This window comes from Medicago sativa, chromosome 2 (assembly GCF_051527215.1).
Source record: "Medicago sativa cultivar Bolivia chromosome 2, Bolivia_mono, whole genome shotgun sequence".
In the NCBI taxonomy this organism is placed as follows: Eukaryota; Viridiplantae; Streptophyta; class Magnoliopsida; order Fabales; family Fabaceae; genus Medicago; species Medicago sativa.
Window position 1 is genome coordinate 18,376,037 of NC_140750.1, and position 22,281 is coordinate 18,398,317.

Here is a 22,281-nt window from a genome sequence, read left to right on the forward strand (position 1 = left end):
GAGAATGCTTGCGCTCTGCCACTGAGATTAGAGATAAATCTTCTGAGGAAATTTATTTTGCCTAATAAAGACTGCAACTCTTTTTTGGTAGAGGGTGCTTTAGCCTCCATTATAGCTTTAGTCTTATTTTGATTGATTTCGATGCCCTTTTTATGGACAACAAATCCTAAAAAATCACCTGCACAAACACCAAACGCACATTTTAATGGATTCATTTTTAATCCATATTGTCTCATCCTTTCGAATGATAACCGTAAATGTTCTAAGTGTTTGTTTTCAGAAGATGATTTCACAACAATATCATCAATGTAAATTTGCATAAAATCTTCAATAAAATCATGAAACATTGAATTCATTGCTCTTTGATATATAGCACCAGCATTTTTAAGACCAAATGGCATTACTATCCACTCATAACATCCTAATGCCCCTGGGCATCGAAATGCTGTTTTAGAAACATCTTCTTCAGCAATAAATATTTGATTATAACCTGAATAACCATCAAGCATACTCAAATATTCGAAACCTGCTGCAGAATCTACCAACATTTCTGCTACTGGCATAGGATATTCATCTTTGGGAGTAGCGAGATTTAAATCTCTAAAATCAATACAAACTCTTATACTACCATTTTTCTTTTTAACAGGAACTACATTAGCTAACCAATCAACATACCTTGCAGGCCTGATGAAGCCACATTTGAGGAGTCTTTCGATTTCTTCTTTTATTTTTGGTAGAATCTCTGGTGCAAACCTTCTTGGAATTTGCTTCACTGGTTTCTTGTCTGTCCTGATTGGCAATTGCAACTCTACTACCTTTCTACTCAAACCAGGCATCTCATGATAATCCCAAGCAAAGCAATCCTTGTAATTTTTCAAAAGCGCCACAATTCGATCTTTGAAGCTCTTAGGAATCTTTGAACTTATGTATGTTGGTCTTTTTACAGAACCATCTCCTATATCCACTTCTTCAAGAGGATCTTGGGCCTTCATTTTTATTGTAGATCCCATTGGATCTTCTTCAAAACCCAAAGGTTCATCATCATAAATACAATCTAATTTTTTATCATCAATGAGGTCATCAGAATTATTTTCCACTGAAGCATCGAAGACCTCTTCTTCTTTGGCTGTTTCAGCCAAATCGAAGTTTTTCTCGGCTACATAAGCCGTAATCTTTTCCCATATGCTGGGCTCAACCATTGATCACTTATTGATATCCCACCTAGTTGGTGAGATTCCATTTGCTGAACATCCTTGGTCATCAGTGACCCTCTTGTACGAAGTACTTCTTGTCTTCAGCAAATCTTTTTCCTTTACAGGTATCTTCTCATGGCAATCTTCGTTGTTCACCACTACGAAGTCATCGTCGAATGCAGTTTTCCAACGAAAACCCCATTCTGGTGCAAGTTTTACAAAGAATTTTTCTTCTTTAGTCATAGAACTTGATGCATCATTTTCCATGAATGGTGCAATAAATTGAAGCTGTTTGTCAAAGTTCTTTTTGTTGATATCTTGATTATCAACTTCAGCTTTAAAATAATAACTCTGATCAGCCTCAATATTCTCTACCAAACCATCTTTCCTCCAAATCACAATCCTTTGATGCATTGTAGAAGGAACTGCACCTACAGCATGGATCCATTCCCTTCCTAATAATGCATTGAAATTGGCTTTAGAAGGAACTACCAAAAACACAGTTGCTCTGGTTATGCTTCCTACTACCAATTCTAGTTCGATAGCACCAAGAGATTGTCCAGTAGATCCCTCATAATTAGTGAGCACTACATTATGTGGTTTCAAATCACATTCAGAAATACCAAGTTTCCTTAGAAAAGATTGTGGTAAGAGATTAACAGTAGCACCACCATCTACCAACACTTTGTTAATTCCAACACCATTTAATTTAGCTTGAATAAACAAAGGCTTTAAATGAAGCTTCATGCTATCATCAGGTTTCTCGAACACTGCATGTTGATCTTCGATGCAGCCATTATTCATAACATAGAGGTCTATGACGAGCCATTTCCTCAGTGAAATCACATTCATCATCATGATTGGCCTTCGAAGATACATCATGTGCATATTCAATTGGTAGTACAGAAACCACACATATAATGTCAAGACTTGGTTCAGAATCTGAAAAAGTAGAAGTTAGAATATCATCATCCCCTTTAGGGATGTTTAAAGCAGAAGATAATGGAGGGAAAATTCTTTCAGTAGCTGGTTTTTTAACCATTTCGAAAACTATTGGTTGTTTTCCCTTACTTTTGTCACCATTAGTGACATCTTTTAAAACTCCTTCCTTTTTCTGGCGTTGAAAACGGCGCCATTGAGTTCTAGTCATAGGATTCTTACCTTTATAGTTATTTTTGTAAGCATACTTGTTAGGATTAGAACTCTCTGGTTGGTCTGGAACTTTGACAGCTCTTTTTACCCATTTTGTTGGTGGTGCTGGAGGCGCAGAATGACCAGTTTTCTTGCCTCCAGAGAAAACCCAAGTATCAACAGGAGACTTCGATGAAGGAACGAACGTCTTCTTATGGTTCTTCATTTGATACTTCTCTGAAGTTTTCATCTTGTAAGGAACACCTCTTTTGTTAAAGCCAAACTTAGAACGGTTCTCGAACCACCCTCCTTTACGTTTTGTTTGAGGTTGATATCCTTCAACTGATTTCGCAGCTTCTTTATCGAACACTGCACTACATCGAGGACAAAGCATAGCATGGGTGTTAGATATTTTACATCGGTTTAAAAAATCAACCAAATCTTCTTCAGCCTTTGGATATGCTTTCTCCATTTCCTTGGCCAATTGATCTTCAGTAACCACTGGCTCTTCAATTCGATGGTCCTCAGTAACCATTTCTACATCAATATTATCTGAAATTTCCACCATATTGATAGAAATACCAGCAAACATGGATTCTACCACATTGGTAGACACATCAGCAAACATGGACTCTGCCTTTTTCATAGGATCTCCATCCACTTGTTGTTTTGGTTTTTCTCCGAATTTTAGCCTCCCTTCATCAAGAGCTTTTTGTACAGAATCCCTGAAACGAGTACATCGAGATAGGTTATGACCTAAAAAACCATGGAATTTACAAAATCCTCTTTTCTTCCTTTGTTCCAAAGGAGGTAACTTCATATTAGGTGGCACCAATATTATGCCATCATTAACTAATAGATCAAAAATTTCTTCACTTTTAGTAATATCAAAGGTATAAGTTTTAGAAGGATATTTGTCACTCTTGGGATCTTCGGGATTTTTTCCATTGGATGGCCTCAACATTTTACAAGCATATGGAGGTCCATCTTTTAATTCTGCCAGGTTTATATCATTGTCTTCAACGATATCTAAACCCCAATCGAATTCGGGTTCACTATCTCCTGTTTCTATATAGGCAATTTTTTCTTTTTTAGAAAATTTGTTATGAGTTCTAGTTTTTTCAGCTTTAAGTCTTTCAACTTGTCGAACTCTGTCTGCCAATTGGGCCATGTCTCTTAAGTACTGGGTATCTAATTTCTTTCGAACAGAATAATCGAGGCCACCAGCAGCCATTTCGACTAATTCATATTCTGGAACAGAAGTAAAACATCTAGCCTTAAGGAGACGAAACCTATTGAGATAATCATCGATTGACTCATGACTTTTACGTCGAACACTGGCCAATTCTTTCAAACTAATCTTAGATTGACCCATGTAAAATTGTTCATGAAAAGCTTTTTCTAATTGGTTCCAACTATAAATTGAATGAGGAGGTAAAGTTGTAAACCAAGTAAAAGCATTTTTTGTCAAAGAACTTGGGAAATATTTCATTCTCAAATTTTCATTTTCTGCAATATTTCCTGCTTCCATGAGAAACCTAGCAATGTGTTCGACAGTAGACTCATCAGTTTCTCCAGCAAATTTGGTAAACTTTGGAATTTTCCAATTTCTAGGCAATTCAGCATCTAAAACATACTCAGACAAAGGAGACACAAAATTTGGTCGACGTAAACCCATATTAAAACCACTTTGGGCTAACAAGGCCTCGACAATACCCGCTATATTATTCTGACCATCGAAATTGTTCCGACGGGCTTGTAAAACCACTTGATCGGCATCCTGGTTTCTATTAACCAAAATGGGTTGCCTTTCAGGTTCTGCCTGAATTTGTGGTTGTACTACTTGTGGTTGGACAATATTTTCATGATTTCGAACCACTGGTTCATCAGCAATTATTTCAATTGCCCTCACATTTCGATTTTGAGGCAATGGGTTATTTTGGATTGGTGGAGCGCCAAAGAAATTGGCAATTCTTTCCATTTGATCAGACAACCGTTGATAACTAGTGTTGGTGTCTCGAATTAAAGGATTTATGACAGTACCAATTTGTTGGGTCATCATATTAACCATATCATGATTAGTTTCTTCCATAGTTTGCCTAATGGCAGCCATAGAAGCGTTGGTTAAATTTTGTTGGGGACTTCTATATGTTGTAGATACCCCAGGACCAAAAAGTGGTGGTAATGAAACATTTAAATTCTCTGAAAACATATTACCACTAGTTTGTAAGCCTTGCATCAATGATGATGGCATACCATATGGCATTGATCTATGATCCCAAACTCCTTGAATAGAAGTATTATTTGGATAATCATGTGAAGTTTGGGTAACCATCGAAGGCATGGCTTGAGAAATTACTGTGGCCATCGAAGGCATGGCCTGAGACGATGTTTGAATGACTGTATTACTAGTTGGAATAGCCTGGGATGTTCTAACATTCCCTGGGGATGAAACATCATCTTCAACCGTCACTTGATCCACATCTTCATTTGAAGATGTTGGATTTGTTTTCTTTTGGTTGTTAGCGCGTGTCATATTAAGAAGCAATTTCTTGTTTCTTAATTGCATACACAACAAAACAAACCAGAATTAAAAGAAACTCTAACAAAAACTATAAACAAAAACACAAACGGTCCCACTGGGTGTGCCAATTTGTTTACGTTGGATTTTCGTAAACAACCGCTGGTTTACAAATGGTAACTTGCAAGATCAACCAGTAAATCTTAGGACATATTGTGTTTGTTCTTGTTGTTAGAAATTCTGCGTTTTTGATGCCAAAAATATAAGAAATATGATAAAAACAATCGAATTCAATCCACTTGAACTCAATCGAACTTAATAAAGTAAAGTGCAAGAACACTTAAAGAACAAAGGGTAAATTGCATTGATTAAACAAAGGTTGGTACACAGATTCATACATTGCAACTTGTGACTCGTTTCTCGCTTCCATACGGATACTTTGAGTATAAGTTTGTATGACGGAATTGTGACCTGTTTTTCCTATGAAAAACTACTATTTATACTAAGTCTAAAAATAACTACACTTCTTTGAAATTCAAACTACAACTGCCACAAGTCGACAGTTTTACTTATTTGAAAACAAACTTAAAATAAAAACTGACTTAAAGAATAACTGTTGATAACCACCTTCGAAAACTGCTTTATCGAAGTCTTCTAGCATCTTCGAACCCATATTTGCTTTCAACACAACACTCTGTTCGAATCTTCTTTAAATCTAGGTCAACTATACTTTGACCACATTTATTACAGCTAGTAAAATATATTGGCTAACAGGACCAATACCAATATTTTTACAAAGTGCAGGGACCAATGTCAAACAAAAAAAAGTGCAGGGACCAATGACAATATTTTTACAAAGTGCAGGGACCAATGCCAAGCAAAAAAAAGTGTAGGGACCAATGCCAAAATCTGTTGAAAGTGCAAGGACAAATTACACATTTAAACCTTTATTTTACCACCAAACCATTACAAGATGTTTATTGATTTTTTTATGTATATACTTAACACTTTTGGATGCTATATTAAAAAAATTTAAGGCTCCTATAATTGGGAGGTCCGGCGCCGGAGCTCGCGTTGCATTTGCCAAGGGCGGGGACTACACATAATCATCAAATATTACAAAACAAATAATTTATAAGAGGATCATCTTAACTTAAAAAAATGAAAAATCTCTTATAAGAATCAAACTTAAAGGAGTACAATTTTGTCTAAATATTTTCAGAATCATGATACAATTTGTCCAATTTATTTTCATAAAAAAATAAAAAAAAATGCCCAATTTATCTTATCTTTTCTTCAAAAAAAAAATCTTATCTGTAATTAATATGAGCCTGACACCTGTTAGATTCGATAGAAAAATCTCAACCGGTGTTATGCTCTTCACATTTAAGATACGCCACGCTGGCGATCCTCGTGCTTCATTTATTTCCCAAATTAACCTTTCCTTGTTTTACATTTCTTTTACCTCAAAGGGTAACAATGTCTTTTCATTCTAGTAGTATAGTGAAACTAAAATTCCTTTCAATGCGAGCGCGTGGCTTATAAAAGAAAATAAAACGACACCACACGCTTAGTTTCATTCATTCTGTCACAAAAACAAAACCCTAAATTTTCTTCAAACCCCCAAATCGAAATCGAGAAATTCATTTGTTCAATCGCGTAACCTTGAAGATGGTGTTGGAAACTGAAATCATTTATCAACAAAGCGTGTTGGATGTTAAGTATCACCTCTGCGTTTCATCTGATTCCGTTTCAACTGAAACCTCTCTCTTTGAATCGGTATGCTTCATATCAAATTTGTTTGGGTTTTTGTTTGTTTTGTGATTTGTTTCAAAATTTTGTATTGGGTTTTGATTATTGAGCTTTGATCGGTGGAAAATTTGAGAATTGGTTTAGTGGGTCGGTGAAAGTTTGTATTTTTGTTTGTTTTTGGATGATTTTGTATCGGTCGGTGTTGATTTGAATATGAATTAGGTTTTGTGAGTTTCATGTGTTGGTTGATATGTTTGTCAGATTCGATGAAGATAAGATTTTACTCTTTTTTTGTAGCTTGAATTTTGATTTGTGTGTTTTTATTGAGTTCATTTGTTTGTTGGTTTGTTTGTCAGATTTGATGAACATGAAATTCATCTTCTGTTTTTGTAGCTTGAATTTCGAATTGGGTGTTTTTAGGTTTTGTTCATTCTCTTGGAACAAAAAAGTGACCAAGCTTAAATGTTTTATTCTCTATGAATCAGTTAATATAGCTGACAATGTTATTAATAAATTTCAGATTTCAATTGATTCATGATGATAGGTTAGTGAAAGTAGCTTAGCTGTTAAGAGAAGCGATTAAGATAGATATAGAGATTAATGAGTTGGAACAAAATATGGTTTATGGTAGAACAATATGGCGTAGTTTGAGAGGTGGGATGAGACTTGGTTGATGTTGTTTTAGCTTAGTGGTTAAGCTTTTATTTTGTTTGTTAATGTCTTTCTTAAATCCCTTTAGTAGTTTTGGTTGTATTGTTTTTGTGTTGATCTGTATTTGTTTTTGTTGTTTGTTTTAGACCGTGAGTTGCTCAGAGGTGATTAAAGAATCTATTATAGAGGATGCTGTTGCAATGTTTACGCCAAAGGTTCGTTCTGGTAGCTGTGCTGATATTGGTCCGAGGGGATCAATGGATGATGAACACATTCAAATAGATGATCTAGCTGCCCACCTTGGATTTGTGTTGAAATACCCTACACCGAGTGCTTTTTATGCTGTTTTTGATGGACATGGAGGTCCTGATGCAGCTGTGTTCGTTAAGAACAATGCTATGAAATTATTTTTTGAAGATACTACTATGATGGAAACGTATGACTCTGATGCACTTCTGCTGAAGAGGTTGGAAGATTCTCATCGGAAAGCTTTTCTAGGTGCTGACCTTTTATTGGCCGATGAGCAGAGTATTAGCAGTTCATGTGGGACTACAGCACTGACTGCCCTTATACTTGGAAGGCATTTGCTGGTTGCTAATGCTGGTGATTGTCGAGCAGTTCTTTGTAAGCGTGGAGTAGCTGTTGACATGTCTCAAGATCATAGACCAAGTTATTTACCAGAACGCAAGAGAGTGGAAGAGTTGGGTGGTTATATTGATGATGGATATCTCAATGGTTATCTATCTGTCACTCGTGCCCTTGGCGATTGGGACTTAAAATTACCACTCGGTTCTGCCTCACCTCTTACCGCTGAGCCCGATGTTCAGGTGGTCACATTGACTGAGGAAGATGAGTTCTTAATCATTGGGTGTGATGGCATCTGGGATGTAATGTCAAGCCAGGATGCAGTTAGTCTTGTCCGCCGTGGATTAAGAAGGCACGATGACCCACAGCAAAGTGCCAGAGAGCTTGTCAAAGAAGCATTGCGCCTACACACAACAGATAATCTTACTGTAATTGTCATTTGCTTGTCTGCTGTTGAAAGCATTGTTGAATCGTGTCCACCCCATAGGCGAAGATTTAGAGCTTGCTCTATGTCCGAAGAGGCTAGAAACAAGTTGAGGAGCTTGCTAGAAAGTAACTGAATGTAAATATAGTTCTCATAATTTAGTTATCATGCAGAATTGATTAATGTTTGTAGGCTGTTGTAGTAGAGTTAGAGCAGCCAGAAGTTTTGTAGGAATGGAAGAGGATAGATGGAGAGAGTTGGTGGTTGATACTCTTGTTTAACTTACTGAGGCATTTTCTAGTTTATTTTGGCATTTGTGGAGACAAATAACAAATGTAGCAAAAGCTAGTTTTGGCGGTACTGTGGCTGATTAGATTTCAATCAATTTATTGTTACATGTGTAAATAAGAAATGATTTAGACTCAGGTAGAATGCAACCACATTGTTTGTTTGCATTTTCTTAGCTCCTTGTTTTGTTGTGGGATGAGTAAGTTGAGTGATCGTATGAACCGGTTCAATCTTTTTTATTCGATTTAAATCTTCATTAACCTTCACATGAGCTTCGTGACCAAACACTGAATTTATAAAGTTGTACTATGTTTTAACTTCTTTTTTCTGAGTTAACGTGTTCCTTCATTTGTAGCATTTGATTAGTTTTTTTTTTTTAAACTATCCTGATTTCTACTCCCTCCATTCCTTTTCTTTTGATGTTTTAGGTGATTGCACAAATATTAAGGAATCATTAAATTATAGGAATAATTGTATGGTTTATACTAAAATACCCTTACTTACTCCTTGATTTTTTTTTCTCAAAATTCTAATCTCCTTAATTATTGAAACTCACCACACAAATTGCATTTATTATTTAAATTTCCAATTTTCAAAGTGTGTTTTTCAACAAGGGTGAAATTGATTAAAAAGTATTAAAAATTCTAAAACATCAAAAGTTTTGGAATAAAGTTAAGCTCTAAAACATCAAATGAAAATGAATGGAGGGAGTATTGTTTATGGTTGAACTTGAACTTTTCTGGTTAACTGGTTTTGTGGTGTTAGTTTGTGTACTTTGAAGTCTATCATATACGCTTGTATGTCATTTTGCCATTGTTATGTGATAAGATGTGCGAAGCCATCATTTCGTTATCCCTATTGTCTCGTTATAAGTTGTGGGGAGTTGTTCATTTAATAAATTTTGGGGTTCTTGTGTCCATAAAAAGATTAGATTTGATCTGATTTCGTGCCAAGGTGTGTTATGCTATATACCTAACCCATTTTGCATGAAACGTGCTCTCTCAACGAGTTTAACTTCAGAAAAAAAACAACACAAGTTTAAAACGTTAAAGAGCTCCAATATTCTCTTGATTGCACGTGTATATTGTGCAAAATGTGCTCTAATTAAAAATTAAAATTGGATTAGAACCTCAATAGGCATAGTAAAATTGTGAATTCAAGCACATTAACATTTTTTTTAAAGGAAGCACATTAACGTTGTGCTTCCCTCTTTGCTAACGAGCGCAATATGGAGCGACAATGTGAGCTGAAGTTTTCATATTCAACTTCCATGTAAGATTGTGGTAGTTTTCTTTTATATCCAATAAATAATACATATAAACTACTATTAAGAAAATAGTTGAACTCTACTAGTTAAGGTGTAAATATTTCTATATATAAATTGTGTAAGACAACAAGTTCATATTTCACACATTCGAAAAACAAGTAAAGCATTGATTGATCGTAATAACAATGATGAATGATGAGAAAAGTGCTGAGAGTAATGTTGGTTCTTCTTCCTATTGTTGTCTTAATGGCAAGTGGAAGAGACGACACTCTTCCAGAAAGATGCTCACAAGGATTGTTGCTTCACTTGTTTCTGTCATTGATCACAACGGCTATAACACACTCTTTCATAAGCTCAAGTTGCTCCGCTGAGGCCAAGAGTGATAAGGGTAGACATGTTTCGGAAGAAGCATATGAATTTAAGTGGGAGTTGGAATTGTGATAGAGATCAGAATTATAGAGATGATGTTTTTGCAAGAAAACTTGCGATTTTCATTGATTTAGGAAAGGAAAATACAATCTGCAGTATATCAGAGCAGTTTGCTATCTCAGAAGATAACTTCTTCTGGCCTAGTAACTTCCTAATAACTTCCAACTTAAGAAATAAAACAACAAACACAAACTTAAATACAATCCACAACCACAACCAATAACTAACTATTTGAAATTCAAACTAAAGCCAATAACTAACTATTGAAATTCAAACTAACACACTAATATTATATTACTTATTTATTTTTATTTTTGTTTCTCCTTTGATAAACCCTCCAAATGACGGGTTTACCCTTCTCTTTAGTCTGTGCGCTATCATTGCCGCCTCCAAGAGAAACAGCCTTGTCCTCAAGGCTGAAGGAAGGAAATTGAGCAGAGATGAAGTCTTGATCTTCCCAGGTAGCTTCCTCAATAGGTTTGTTCTTCCAATGGATAAGAACTTGAGAAATAGATATGCCATGTCGGACCACTGTTCTTTGTTCTAAAGCTGTCTCTGGTTCCCACACAGAATCTTCACTAACCTCCAAACTAGCAGGGAGAGTTGAATTAACCACAACATCACCAACAGCTTTCTTAAGTAAGGAAACATGGAAAACAGGATGGATTCGAGATGTAGGAGGTAACTCCAACCTGTAAGCAACAGCCCCAACACGTTCAATGACCTTAAACGGACCAAAATACCTCGGAGATAACTTGGGACAGATTCTAGCTGCAACAGATTGTTGCACATGAGGTCTCAGCTTCAAGAAAACCACATCACCAACGTCAAAAGAACGTTCTTTACGATGTCTATCTGCATGTGTCTTCATTCGATCACTAGCACGTGATAGATGATGCTTCAGTTGTCGCAAGCATTCATCACGATCAGCCAAGTCTCGTTGAACAGCTTCCACTTTAACTTCACCTGGTAAATAATTAGTAATAACCGGAGGGGAACGACCATACACCACTTCAAATGGAGTTGTACCTGTAGAAGCATGAAAAGTAGTATTGTACCAATATTCCGCCCAAGGAAGCCACATTGCCCAAGTCTTTGGTTGATCAGCAATAAAACAGCGAAGAAAAGTCTCTAAACAACGGTTAACTACTTCTGTTTGACCATCGGTTTGAGGATGGTATGCAGTGCTTAGCTTTAAATATGTACCTTGTTGTTTAAAGAGTTCCTGCCAGAAATTACTAACAAAAATGGGATCTCTGTCGCTCACAATAGATTCCGGAATTCCATGAAGTCGGACCACTTCTTTGGTGAAAGTTTCAGCCAAAGATCTTGCAGAATAGGGGCGCTTAAGAAGGATGAAATGGGCATATTTTGACAGTCTGTCTACCACTACAAAAATAGCTTCGAACCCTTTAGATTTTGGAAGGCCAGTAATGAAGGCCATGGAAATATCTGCCCAAATTTGATTTGGTATTGGAAGTGGCTGAAGCAGACCACCGGGTGTTGAAGTTGCATACTTGTTGCATTGACATACATTACAGTTTTGCACAAAGGTTTGGATATCCTTTTTCATACCCTTCCAATACAAATTAGCAGCCAAACGACGATAAGTGCGATAAAACTCGGAATGTCCACCTTGAGGAGTGCTGTGAAATTCCTTGAGAATAATAGGAACGAATGTAGATGAAGCGGACATAACTAATCTGTTCTGATACAAAAGAACCCCATTTTGAAGTACAAACGCAGCTTTTGTTGTTTCTCCCTTTTTTAAGGCTGAAATGATTGCTTGTAATGTTGGATCCTGCTGCACTTCTTCATGGACAGTTTTAAAATCTAGCCATTCAGGACGGAAAATCATAGAATTAAGTGCTAATCTGTCATGTGAATCGGTAAGGGTAACCATCGAATTGTTTGGAAAAACATCAAACTGACGGGACAAAGCATCAGCACCCTTGTTCTCAAGACCAGGTTTATAGACTACATCAAATTGATACCCTAAAAGCTTCGCCACCCAATTCTGCTGATCCATTGTGGTTACACGTTGTTGCATTAATTGCTTCAAACTCTTTTGATCTGTACACACCGTGAATTTGTTCCCTATTAGATATGGACGCCAATGTTGGATTGCGAGAACCACAACCATTATTTCTTTTTCATAGGCAGATTTGTTCAAGTTACGATCACTGAGTCCCTTGCTGAAAAATGCAATAGGCTTCTTATCTTGTATTAAGATCGCACCCAACCCATTACCGGACGCATCACTCTCAATGAAAAATTCTTTGGTGAAGTCAGGCAATGCTAATACTGGGGCTGAAGTGACCTTGTGCTTCAGTTCCTCGAAAGCTGCTTGTTCCTTGACTCCCCATTTAAAACCTTCTTTCTTAGTCAAATCGGTCAACGGTCTTGCAATCTTACCATAGTCACGGATGAACTTTCTGTAGTACCCAGTCAGACCAAGAAATCCTCTGACACCCTTGACATTCCTTGGCACAGGCCATTCTAACACACTGCTGATTTTGGATGGATCCATAGAGACCCCTTCATGAGAAATCACGTGACCCAAATACTCAACCGACAATCTGCCAAATGAACATTTCTTTTTATTGGCAACCAATTGTTGTTCAGCAAGCACAGTTAAAACTGAATTCAAATGTCGAATATGGTCCTTCCAAGTCTTACTATACACCAAAATGTCGTCAAAAAATACTAAAACATACCTCCGCAACATTGGTTTGAAGACTTTATTCATTAATGCTTGAAAGGTGGATGGAGCATTCGTTAAACCAAAAGGCATCACCAAGAATTCATAATGCCCCTCGTGAGTTCGGAAAGCTGTTTTATGAATGTCTTCTTGTCGCATTCGTACTTGGTGGTAACCGGACTTCAGATCAATTTTGGAAAAATATTGCGCACCATGTAACTCATCCAATAATTCATCAATGACTGGAATAGGGAATTTATCCGGAATGGTTACCTTATTCAAAGCACGGTAATCTACACACATCCTCCAAGAGTCATCCTTCTTCTTGACGAGAATAACCGGACTTGAAAAAGCACTCTGACTAGGTCTGATCACACCGGACAGCAGCAATTCTTTCACTTGTTTCTCGATTTCTGTTTTGTGGTGATGAGGGTAGCGATAAGGTCGAACATTAACTGGGCCCTGACCATTCAGCAAGTGTATAGCATGCTCTTGTTGTCGTCCAGGAGGCAATCCTTGTGGTTCCTTGAAAATATTATCAAAATTATCCAGCACTGACTTCATTTCCAATTGCTGATCTGGTGTCACCATATCCGGTTGAGCATCACAATGCAACTGACCAAAATGATTTTCATCAACATAATTTTGTAATGGAGTGAACTCCCTAGTACGAATTCCTCTGATCTCTATCCACTCTCCTTGATAGTCGAAACGCATTTTTTTCTCAACCCAATCGATGTATGTACATCCAATTTGTGTCAGCCATGCCATCCCCAATACTAGATCATAACCGCCCAACTCAAAAAGTATAACATCTATCTCCCATTCAACCCCTTGAACAGAAATGATAACATCATGGCACTCTCCCAAAGTCGAAGCCACATGTCCGTCACCCAATCTGATACGTCTAGCAGGAGTCCTGGTAATTCGCAAACCCAAAGCCAAAGCTAGACGCCTTGACATGAAATTTTTGTTTGCTCCACTGTCAACCAACATCAGCACCGGTATCTCCCCTACTTTCCCTTGCAATCTGATGCATTGGAGCATATCTTGATAATACTCGGTTTGTCTATCAAAAGTCAACACATTTTCAAAAGTCAGCACATTCAATTGCAACTCTTCTGCACCTGTGTCCACATCTTCATCATTCAACACTCTTACTTCATTTTCATCTTCAGAATCATCCTCAAGCACCATAACACGCAAATTTTTATCTGGACATTGATGACGAGGATGATACGGCCCTCCACATTTAAAACAGAGTCCTTTTTGACGACGGTCAGCAATCTCTTGTGAAGACAGATTCCTCACATTCTTGTCACGCCAATTTCCAGTGTTGGCAGTGTGTGTTTTGTTTTGTCCAACACTAAACATTCCACGTGCACCACCTGTGGATTTTCCTCCACTGTTTCCTCCAGGAAAACGATCACGATTGTCTTTGTTATTACGAACCATAACCCAATCGCCATTTCTACCTTCATTCTGTGTGACAATCTTGTTACCAAAAACGGGTCTAGATAGTGAACCATGTGACCTTCGCGATGTCCAGTCTTTTCGCCCCTCCTCCAATTCACGTTCTACTGCTCTAGCCACGTTCATTAACTTTGCTCTTGACATGGGCCCCATAGCGATCATGCTGTGAACTTTTCCTCTGATTTTGTCATTCAAACCATGAACGAAATAACCCAAATATTGGTCATTGGGTAATCTGGGCAGTTGCGCTACTAACCTCTCAAAATCTTCAATGTATTCTTCGATCGTTCCTTCCTGTTGAAGTGCAGAAAGTTGTTCAAATACATTCCCATCACTAACACCACCATACCTTTCAAGAAGTGCATCTTTCAAATCTTCCCACGTCAGTGTTTCATTCTCCTCCAACAGTCCTTTGAAAAAATGGATTGTAGGACCGTCCATACATAATTGTGCCAAATTCACTTTGATTTCTGGTGTAGTTTTCTGCACATTGAAATAAACTTCCGCCCTAGCGATCCAACCAGCGGGATCATCACCATTAAACATCGGTAATTCAACCTTTTTAACAGATAGGCGAAATTCATCCAAGGCATCATCATGTAATTCAGAATTTTTCTTTTTGTTACCAACTGACTCATTATTTTGTGATGATTCTCCCACATTCTTCTTCTTACTTGAATTCAATAAAGAGATGATCTTCTCCTGGTTCTCCTTATTTTGATTCTGCATTTCTTGTAAAGAAACCTCCAAAGTTGCGATTTTCTCTTCAAGTGCAGTCACTTTGGCCTCCATCTTCTTCGGTGGCATCCGGTAGGTCGGACCAAATTGATAGAGATCAGAATTATAGAGATGATGTTTTTGCAAGAAAACTTGCGATTTTCATTGATTTAGGAAAGGAAAATACAATCTGCAGTATATCAGAGCAGCTTGCTATCTCAGAAGATAACTTCTTCTGGCCTAGTAACTTCCTAATAACTTCCAACTTAAGAAATAAAACAACAAACACAAACTTAAATACAATCCACAACCACAACCAATAACTAACTATTTGAAATTCAAACTAAAGCCAATAACTAACTATTTGAAATTCAAACTAACACACTAATATTATATTACTTATTTATTTTTATTTTTGTTTCTCCTTTGATAAACCCTCCAAATGACGGGTTTACCCTTCTCTTTAGTCTGTGCGCTATCAAATTGATTGAGCATACTTTAACAAAACCTTCAATTTAGCCTTTCCTAAAGGAAATCGTTGCATGCCTTGAATTTAGCACTTAGATTCGGTCATGCCTTCAATATACAACATAGCGAAGGGTTTTCTATATCATACATAGGCTCACCATTCTCTGACAAACTCATATGGTTAGTTACTTGCATTGCACGTAACTACTCTAACACCAACTAACTAACAACCTTATGCTAATTTAAAGTATATACATCATAACACCTAAATAATGTATTAGTGTTCTAGCACATCCTTTGGACCTCCAGAACTGTATTTGAATTACAGTTCAATACTCTCTCTTAATTCAAATTCTCTAGACTTAATACATTTTAGTGACTTACTCATCTCTATGAACTTCTCAATCTTCAATGGCATAGTTAGTATATCTACTACTTGATCATATGTCTTGTAGTAGGTGAGTATGATCTTGCTCCTGTTTACTTGATCACGAAGAAAGTGGTATTTGGTCTCTATGTGCCTGCTCTTCCCATGAGTTATGGGATTCCTTGCAAGGTTGATAGCAAATTTGTTGTCCACCAACATCTCAATCGTTTCTCTTGTGCCTATCTTCATTTCATGTAGCACTGATTGCAACCACAATCCTTGACATACTGCATTGCAAACTGATATGTATTCAGCTTCACAAGTTGATAGTGCTACAAATGTCTGTTTCTTTGAACTCTATGAGATTGGTGAGTTGAAAATTCAGAACATGTATCCCATTGTGCTCCCTCTTTCAACTTTATCCCCACAACAATCTAAGGCACATTAGCCTATTAGTTTCTTTCCTTCATCATCTGGCTTAGGATATATAGCACACCATAATCACTTGCACATCTAAGATATCTCTCATGATCCTTTTTACTGGTGACATATATATGGTCTTGAATTGCAAGCATATCTGAGATTTCCGACCATTTGTTTGTAAAGAGTGATGTTCACATCTTTACCTTCACCACCATTACTCAAATTGAATTAGTTTCCATAGGTGTACTTGCTGGATTGCAGTTCAATATATGAATATTTTCAATATGTCATTGATGCATTTCTTTTGGTGAGTTACCATGCCTTTGCTGGTGTTAGTGAATTCTAAACCAATGAAATATCTCAATCCTCCAAATTTAGTCATAACGAATTGAGAGTTACCATGCCTTTGCTGGTGTTAGTGAATTCTTTCAACTTCATCTAAGTTGTTTTCAGCTATCAACAAATCATCAACATATAAGCAGACTATGTCAATGTTGTTCTGATTGGTACCTTTGACATAAATTTTATGTTTAATTGTGCATTTTGAGTAGCCATTTTTCTTGAGAAGTTCATCAGTTCTCATATTTTAGACTCTTGGTGCTTGCTTTACGCCATATAAAGCTTTGTTGAGCTTAAGTGCATTTTCTTCTTCACCTTTGACTATGAAGCCATGTGGTTGATCAACATATACTTCCTCCTCAAAGTTTGACAATGGGAAATGCAGACTTGACATCGAGAACTCCCTTATTTTGATGCCTACGACCATTCATAATTGGGTGGTGTGGCTTAGCTTTCATAAGTCATAGTTCTAATAGGTACTCCCTCCATTCCTAATTATAAGCAAAATTGACTTTTTAGATTCATTCAATTAATGAAGTATCTGGTTTATAATATGGACCACATACACCATTAATTGAATGAACATAAAAAATCAATTTTACTTATAATTAAGAACGGATGGAGTACCTCTAAAGAAAATAAGTAACTCAAATAACAGTGTTATGTTTCTCTCTTGGGTTACTAACACTAGGTTAGAGGGATAAACTGTTTATTAAATACTACCATTAAAAATGTATAGACGAGTGATTGTACATGACTTAAGTAAAAAAAATGAATTCTCTAACTGTAAATGCTCTAAAACAATTTATTTTTATTTAAAATCTTAAAAAATAAAAAATTATTAAAAAAAATCTTTTAAAAACTCAATCTAAATTTTTTTATTTATAATTGTTTGTGGAATTTTTCATTTATGTACAAAAATCTTTAAATCAGTAATACAGTACTTAATGAAAACAATTAATGAGCATGACGATTACATCACAGTCTAATATAAACTAAGGGTCTTGCTAACAAGTGCCCTAAGGACATTGTTTAAGGAACCCAAAAAAAGAAAATATGTCTTGAAAATACAAGTCAAACATTTTTTAAAGTCATAATCGTACAATTTCCAATGCAAAAATTGCTACTTTTAGATGCTTAAACAATGCCCTTAGGACACTTGTTAGCATTTTCCATAAACTAATCATCATATTATGTAGTTTTATTTTGTAACCATTTACATCGTGAATGTAAAACTAGTTTACACAGGAATTTAGAAAATAAAAGTTACTATAAATCAAGATTTGTTTGATTTGACATTTAAAAAACAAATAGATAATCCACGTTTCATATATCTCACACCTTATCTATCTTCTTCTATCTGATAAAACGAAAAACCGAAACAGAGTGTGTCTGTTGAGGAAAAGCAGAGAGAGAGAGAGATTGGTATGGCCATGGCGTCTGTGGCTCAACAACTGACCAGCACAAAATGGACTCCCCTTCTATGGAAACCAACAACAACACAAACCCATAAACAAAGACGCCCTGGTATTGTATGTTCCATTGCAATTACAAGCGCCAATAACAAAGAAAGAGCAAAGCTTAAAGAGCTTTTCGATAATGCTTATGAACGTTGTCGTACTGCTCCAATGGAAGGTGTTTCGTTTACTCTTGACCAGTTTACAGAAGCTCTTGAAAAATATGATTTTGAGTCTGAAATTGGAACCAAGGCAAGTTTTTTTTTGTTGAATTAATAATGTTTGTGGTTTTTTAAGATGAATTTTGATTTGGGGTTGTCTTGAATTTCAGTTTAATGCTTTGTATTTTATTGAATTTTGGATTTTTTTAGTTTATGGTGAAAAGGGTTGCTGTTGAATTCACATTTTTTATTTTTGTATTGTTTGTTGTAAAGTTGTTAACTTTAGTATTGCTTGTGATTTTTTAAGATGAATTTTGACGAGGGGTTGTTTTTAATTTCTGTTTAATTCATTGTTTTTTTTTGTAGAATTTTGGATTTTTTTAATTTATGATGGATAAAAAGGGGTGCTGTAGAATGGACATGTTTTTGAGGTTTGTGGATTACCTAATGTTTGTGAGGAAAATGTTTGTTGATTGTATATGAACAAGAAAATGGGTGATTCTAGTACATTGGAGTTTTTCAATTGAATTGAGTATTTGGTTCTCAACTTACAAAAACTTCCTTACAGTATAATATTGTTTATGGCTGAAAAAGTTGAGATAGTTAAGTTAATTTCTGGAGTGAACAGTCATTTTGGTCCTTATATGTGTGAGACAACGTCACAACAGTCCGTAAATGTTTAAAATTTAAAAAAATGCATACATAAATGTGTCTTTTTTTAGTCATTTTGGTTCTTGAATGAGTCTTTAGTTAGTTTAATGCTTGAATGTGTGTTCTGTTAGTGGATTTGGTCCATAAAATAAAATTACTTACAAAAGAGACACTTGGAAATTTGTTTGTAATTTCGATATATTCAGACTATAGTGAGAGCGCCTCATTCATGTGGAGACCAAAATGACTGTTTACTCTTAATATCTGACCAACGGTGGAAATTATTTTTAGAAGATTTTATGTATTTTAACTATTAGGTAAATAACCATTTTGTTCTCTAAATGTGTGAGACACTCTCATTATAGTTCTTGAATGTATTGAAATTGAAAAACATCCCGAAATATCTTTTTGGCTAGTCATTTTGGTCCTCAAATGTGTTTTTAGTTAGTTACTTTAGTCCTCAAATGTGGATTTCGTTGGTTAATTTAGTCCATAAAATTACTAACAATGTGTTTGCAATTTTATATTTTCAAGGATTATAATGACAACGTCTTACATATTGAGGGACCCAATTGAATGTTTAGCCTTTAATGATTATTTTTCAAGCGTTTGCTGAAAGAACTATTCATATTGAGGTAATTAATCTGAAATAGATTGGCGACTCTTGCTGGTTTGGTTTCAGGTTAAGGGCACTGTGTTTGGCACCGATACTAGTGGAGCTTTTGTTGACATTACTTCAAAGTCCACGGCTTACTTGCCGCTACGAGAGGCGAGCCTCTACAAACTTAGGCATGTAGAAGAAGCAGGCATAGTTCCTGGCGTGAAAGAGGAATTTGTAATTGTTGGTCAAAATGAAATTGATGATGGTATGATCTTGAGTTTAAGAGATATTCAGGCTGAGCTTGCATGGGAAAGGTGTAGACAACTTCAAGCAGAAGATGCTGTTGTCAAGGGTAAGGTGAGTTTTGCTTACTCAGAAATTCAATATCAGTCAAAGTTTAGCATATTGTGTTTATTACTGATGCAGACATTTATGACATCAATTTCTAGTAATCTCAATTAAGAGAAGATTACAAAATTAAGCAAAAGAAAAACTGTTCATATCCATTTAGGAGTTGATTTTCTCCCCTACCAATTTCTTTTTCACTCATATGTGTAATTTGTGTGGCAGATTATTGATGCAAATAAAGGTGGTGTGGTGGCTGAAGTTGAAGGCCTTAAGGGATTTGTTCCATTCTCACAGATGTCAACGGTTAGCTCTTTACCTACTTTGACATTTATGAACGTGCATGCATTGAATCAAAACTTGTCATTTGGCAAGTAAAAAAGGTACAATGGCTATTGAGAGAAATGGTGTAAACAACCTAAGCTCTAAAGATTGCAAATCTCAAAGCGTTGATGCAATATATTTTATTTGTGGCACAAACTTGTAAATATCCACCTTCCTATACTATCTATGATGGAACTTATGTGTGTCAACAAGTTCTGAAGCAGATTGTTCTGCGTAAACATACACTTTCTTTTATTGTTCATAACTTCATTAATATCTTTTATTTTTCCCCTTATCAAAATTAGAAGTTTAGCCAACAACTCAAAACTCTTTCCCTTTTATCTATTTTCTTCGCAGAAAACACCGGGAGAAGAGATTATTGAGTTTGAGGTTCCTCTAAAGTTTGTGGAGGTGGACCAGGAACAAGCCAGACTTATCCTTAGCCACCGCAAAGCCGTAGCCGGCATCCAAGGACAACTAGGAATTGGATCAGTTGTCACCGGCACTGTGCAAAGCCTAAAGCCATATGGCGCCTTTGTCGACATTGGTGGAATTAGTGGCCTTCTTCATGTCAGTCAAATTAGTCACGATCGTATATCAGATATTGCAACTGTTCTTCAACCTGGTGATACTCTGAAGGTAAACCTGTAATACAATTCATCGATATTTGAATAGAGTTACAGGTGTTGTGTTGACATAATATCTCATTCTTTATATGATTAGGTGATGATCTTAAGTCATGACCGCGAGAGAGGTCGTGTAAGTCTTTCCACAAAGAAGTTGGAACCTACACCTGGAGATATGATCCGTAATCCAACGCTTGTATTCGAGAAGGTATAATTCAAAGAAATTATCTCAAGCTTTTTGGTTGCTGCATTTGTAAACTACAATTAATATCATATCAGTAGTCATGGTTTATTTCCACTTCATGCTTTTTCTGCTTCTAGAGTAATATCCTACAAGAAGCCAAAATGCTTAGCTTTGTTATTCTTATTTTCAACCTAACTTTCTTTGATTATTTTCCACTTCAACACTTTTCAATAGCATTTTTTAAAAAAACGAATATACATTGTTAACTTTTAATCGGTTGATTTTTTTCTTATAGGCGGAGGAGATGGCTCAGACATTCAGACAGAGAATAGCGCAAGCAGAAGCCATGGCTCGTGCTGATATGCTTAGGTTCCAGCCAGAGGTATTTGCTTGTTAATTATTTTATTTTTTAAATTATGAACTCAATGAAACTGAAGCAGCAGCAAGGGATCAAAGGTGACAAAAAAAAAAAAAAATCCAAAATTAAAATAGCATAAAAAAACCACTCTACTGCTGAATAGTTTTAAAGCTTCTAAATTGAAAAGCGTTAAATGATTTTCATGACATTTTAAGAAGATATATTGAACTTATTGTTTGTTTTCCAGAGTGGATTAACTCTCAGCAGTGACGGGATCTTAGGACCACTTGGTTCAGACTTGCCGCCAGAGGGACTGGATCTGAGTGAGATACCCCCAGCTGAAGGATAATGATTGAGGGAATTCAGAGGCCTTTACCTTTTTGCCATTATTCCACCTTGCTCTATGTATTATTGTAGAATGATAAACCTAATGTTATTTTTTCTTTTGTATTGATGTATTCATCTTTCCTCGACAGTGTAAAATTGAAAAGAAAAAACAAACTATTGCCCTGTATATTTGAGGAACTTGTTAAATATGATCAGAAACTAAAACACTAGCTTGCAGAGAAATAACTTCAGAGTTAAAAATTGAAGGAATACTTAATAGTATCATTTATGAGAATGAGAATGAGAATGCCTCTATTTATAGGCTTATATATTAATCTGCCTGAAGTATAAATATGCAAAAATTATTCTTTACTGCATCTAAACATAAATGGTGATGTGGGTGAATTTATCTTTGATGTGTGTAGTGATGGATTCAGTGAACAACAAAAGTACAAATTTGTTAGAATTGTTTGGAGTGTTTGGTGTACTAGAAATGATAAATTGTGAAATAATGTGAT

The 22,281-nt window shown here is 36.0% G+C and overlaps 3 protein-coding genes across 3 annotated transcripts; 2 read left to right on the forward strand and 1 right to left on the reverse strand.

Moving 5' to 3' along the window:
* Positions 1-1,989: 1,989 nt before the first annotated feature.
* On the reverse strand, positions 1,990-4,954 carry LOC146945168 (uncharacterized). The gene has a single exon (XM_085748034.1). It carries the CDS (start codon positions 4,891-4,893, stop codon positions 1,990-1,992), a length of 2,904 nt encoding a protein of 967 aa, XP_085604160.1. The 5' UTR covers positions 4,894-4,954.
* Positions 4,955-6,417: 1,463 nt separating this feature from the next.
* On the forward strand, positions 6,418-8,669 carry LOC146945169 (putative protein phosphatase 2C 13). Its single transcript, XM_085743531.1, has 2 exons — positions 6,418-6,624; positions 7,395-8,669. The coding sequence occupies exons 1-2, from the start codon at positions 6,517-6,519 to the stop codon at positions 8,391-8,393; spliced, it is 1,107 nt and encodes a 368-aa protein (XP_085599657.1). The 5' UTR covers positions 6,418-6,516; the 3' UTR covers positions 8,394-8,669.
* Positions 8,670-18,087: 9,418 nt separating this feature from the next.
* On the forward strand, positions 18,088-21,950 carry RPS1 (ribosomal protein S1). The gene is made up of 7 exons (XM_085743532.1): positions 18,088-18,438; positions 19,681-19,956; positions 20,170-20,250; positions 20,626-20,907; positions 20,992-21,102; positions 21,374-21,460; positions 21,684-21,950. Exons 1-7 carry the CDS (start codon positions 18,157-18,159, stop codon positions 21,783-21,785), a joined length of 1,221 nt encoding a protein of 406 aa, XP_085599658.1. The 5' UTR covers positions 18,088-18,156; the 3' UTR covers positions 21,786-21,950.
* Positions 21,951-22,281: the final 331 nt, after the last annotated feature.

Bases quoted from the DNA above. Each gene is read 5' to 3' on its own strand.
- LOC146945169 (XM_085743531.1), top strand. From the start codon at position 6,517: ATGGTGTTGGAAACTGAAATCATTTATCAACAAAGCGTGTTGGATGTT. The intron at 6,625-7,394 runs GTATGCTTCATA...TGTTTGTTTTAG, and splicing joins AAACCTCTCTCTTTGAATCG to ACCGTGAGTTGCTCAGAGGT.
- RPS1 (XM_085743532.1), top strand. From the start codon at position 18,157: ATGGCCATGGCGTCTGTGGCTCAACAACTGACCAGCACAAAATGGACT. The intron at 20,908-20,991 runs GTAAACCTGTAA...TTATATGATTAG, and splicing joins AACCTGGTGATACTCTGAAG to GTGATGATCTTAAGTCATGA. The intron at 21,461-21,683 runs GTATTTGCTTGT...TTTGTTTTCCAG, and splicing joins TGCTTAGGTTCCAGCCAGAG to AGTGGATTAACTCTCAGCAG.
- LOC146945168 (XM_085748034.1), bottom strand. From the start codon at position 4,893: ATGCAATTAAGAAACAAGAAATTGCTTCTTAATATGACACGCGCTAAC.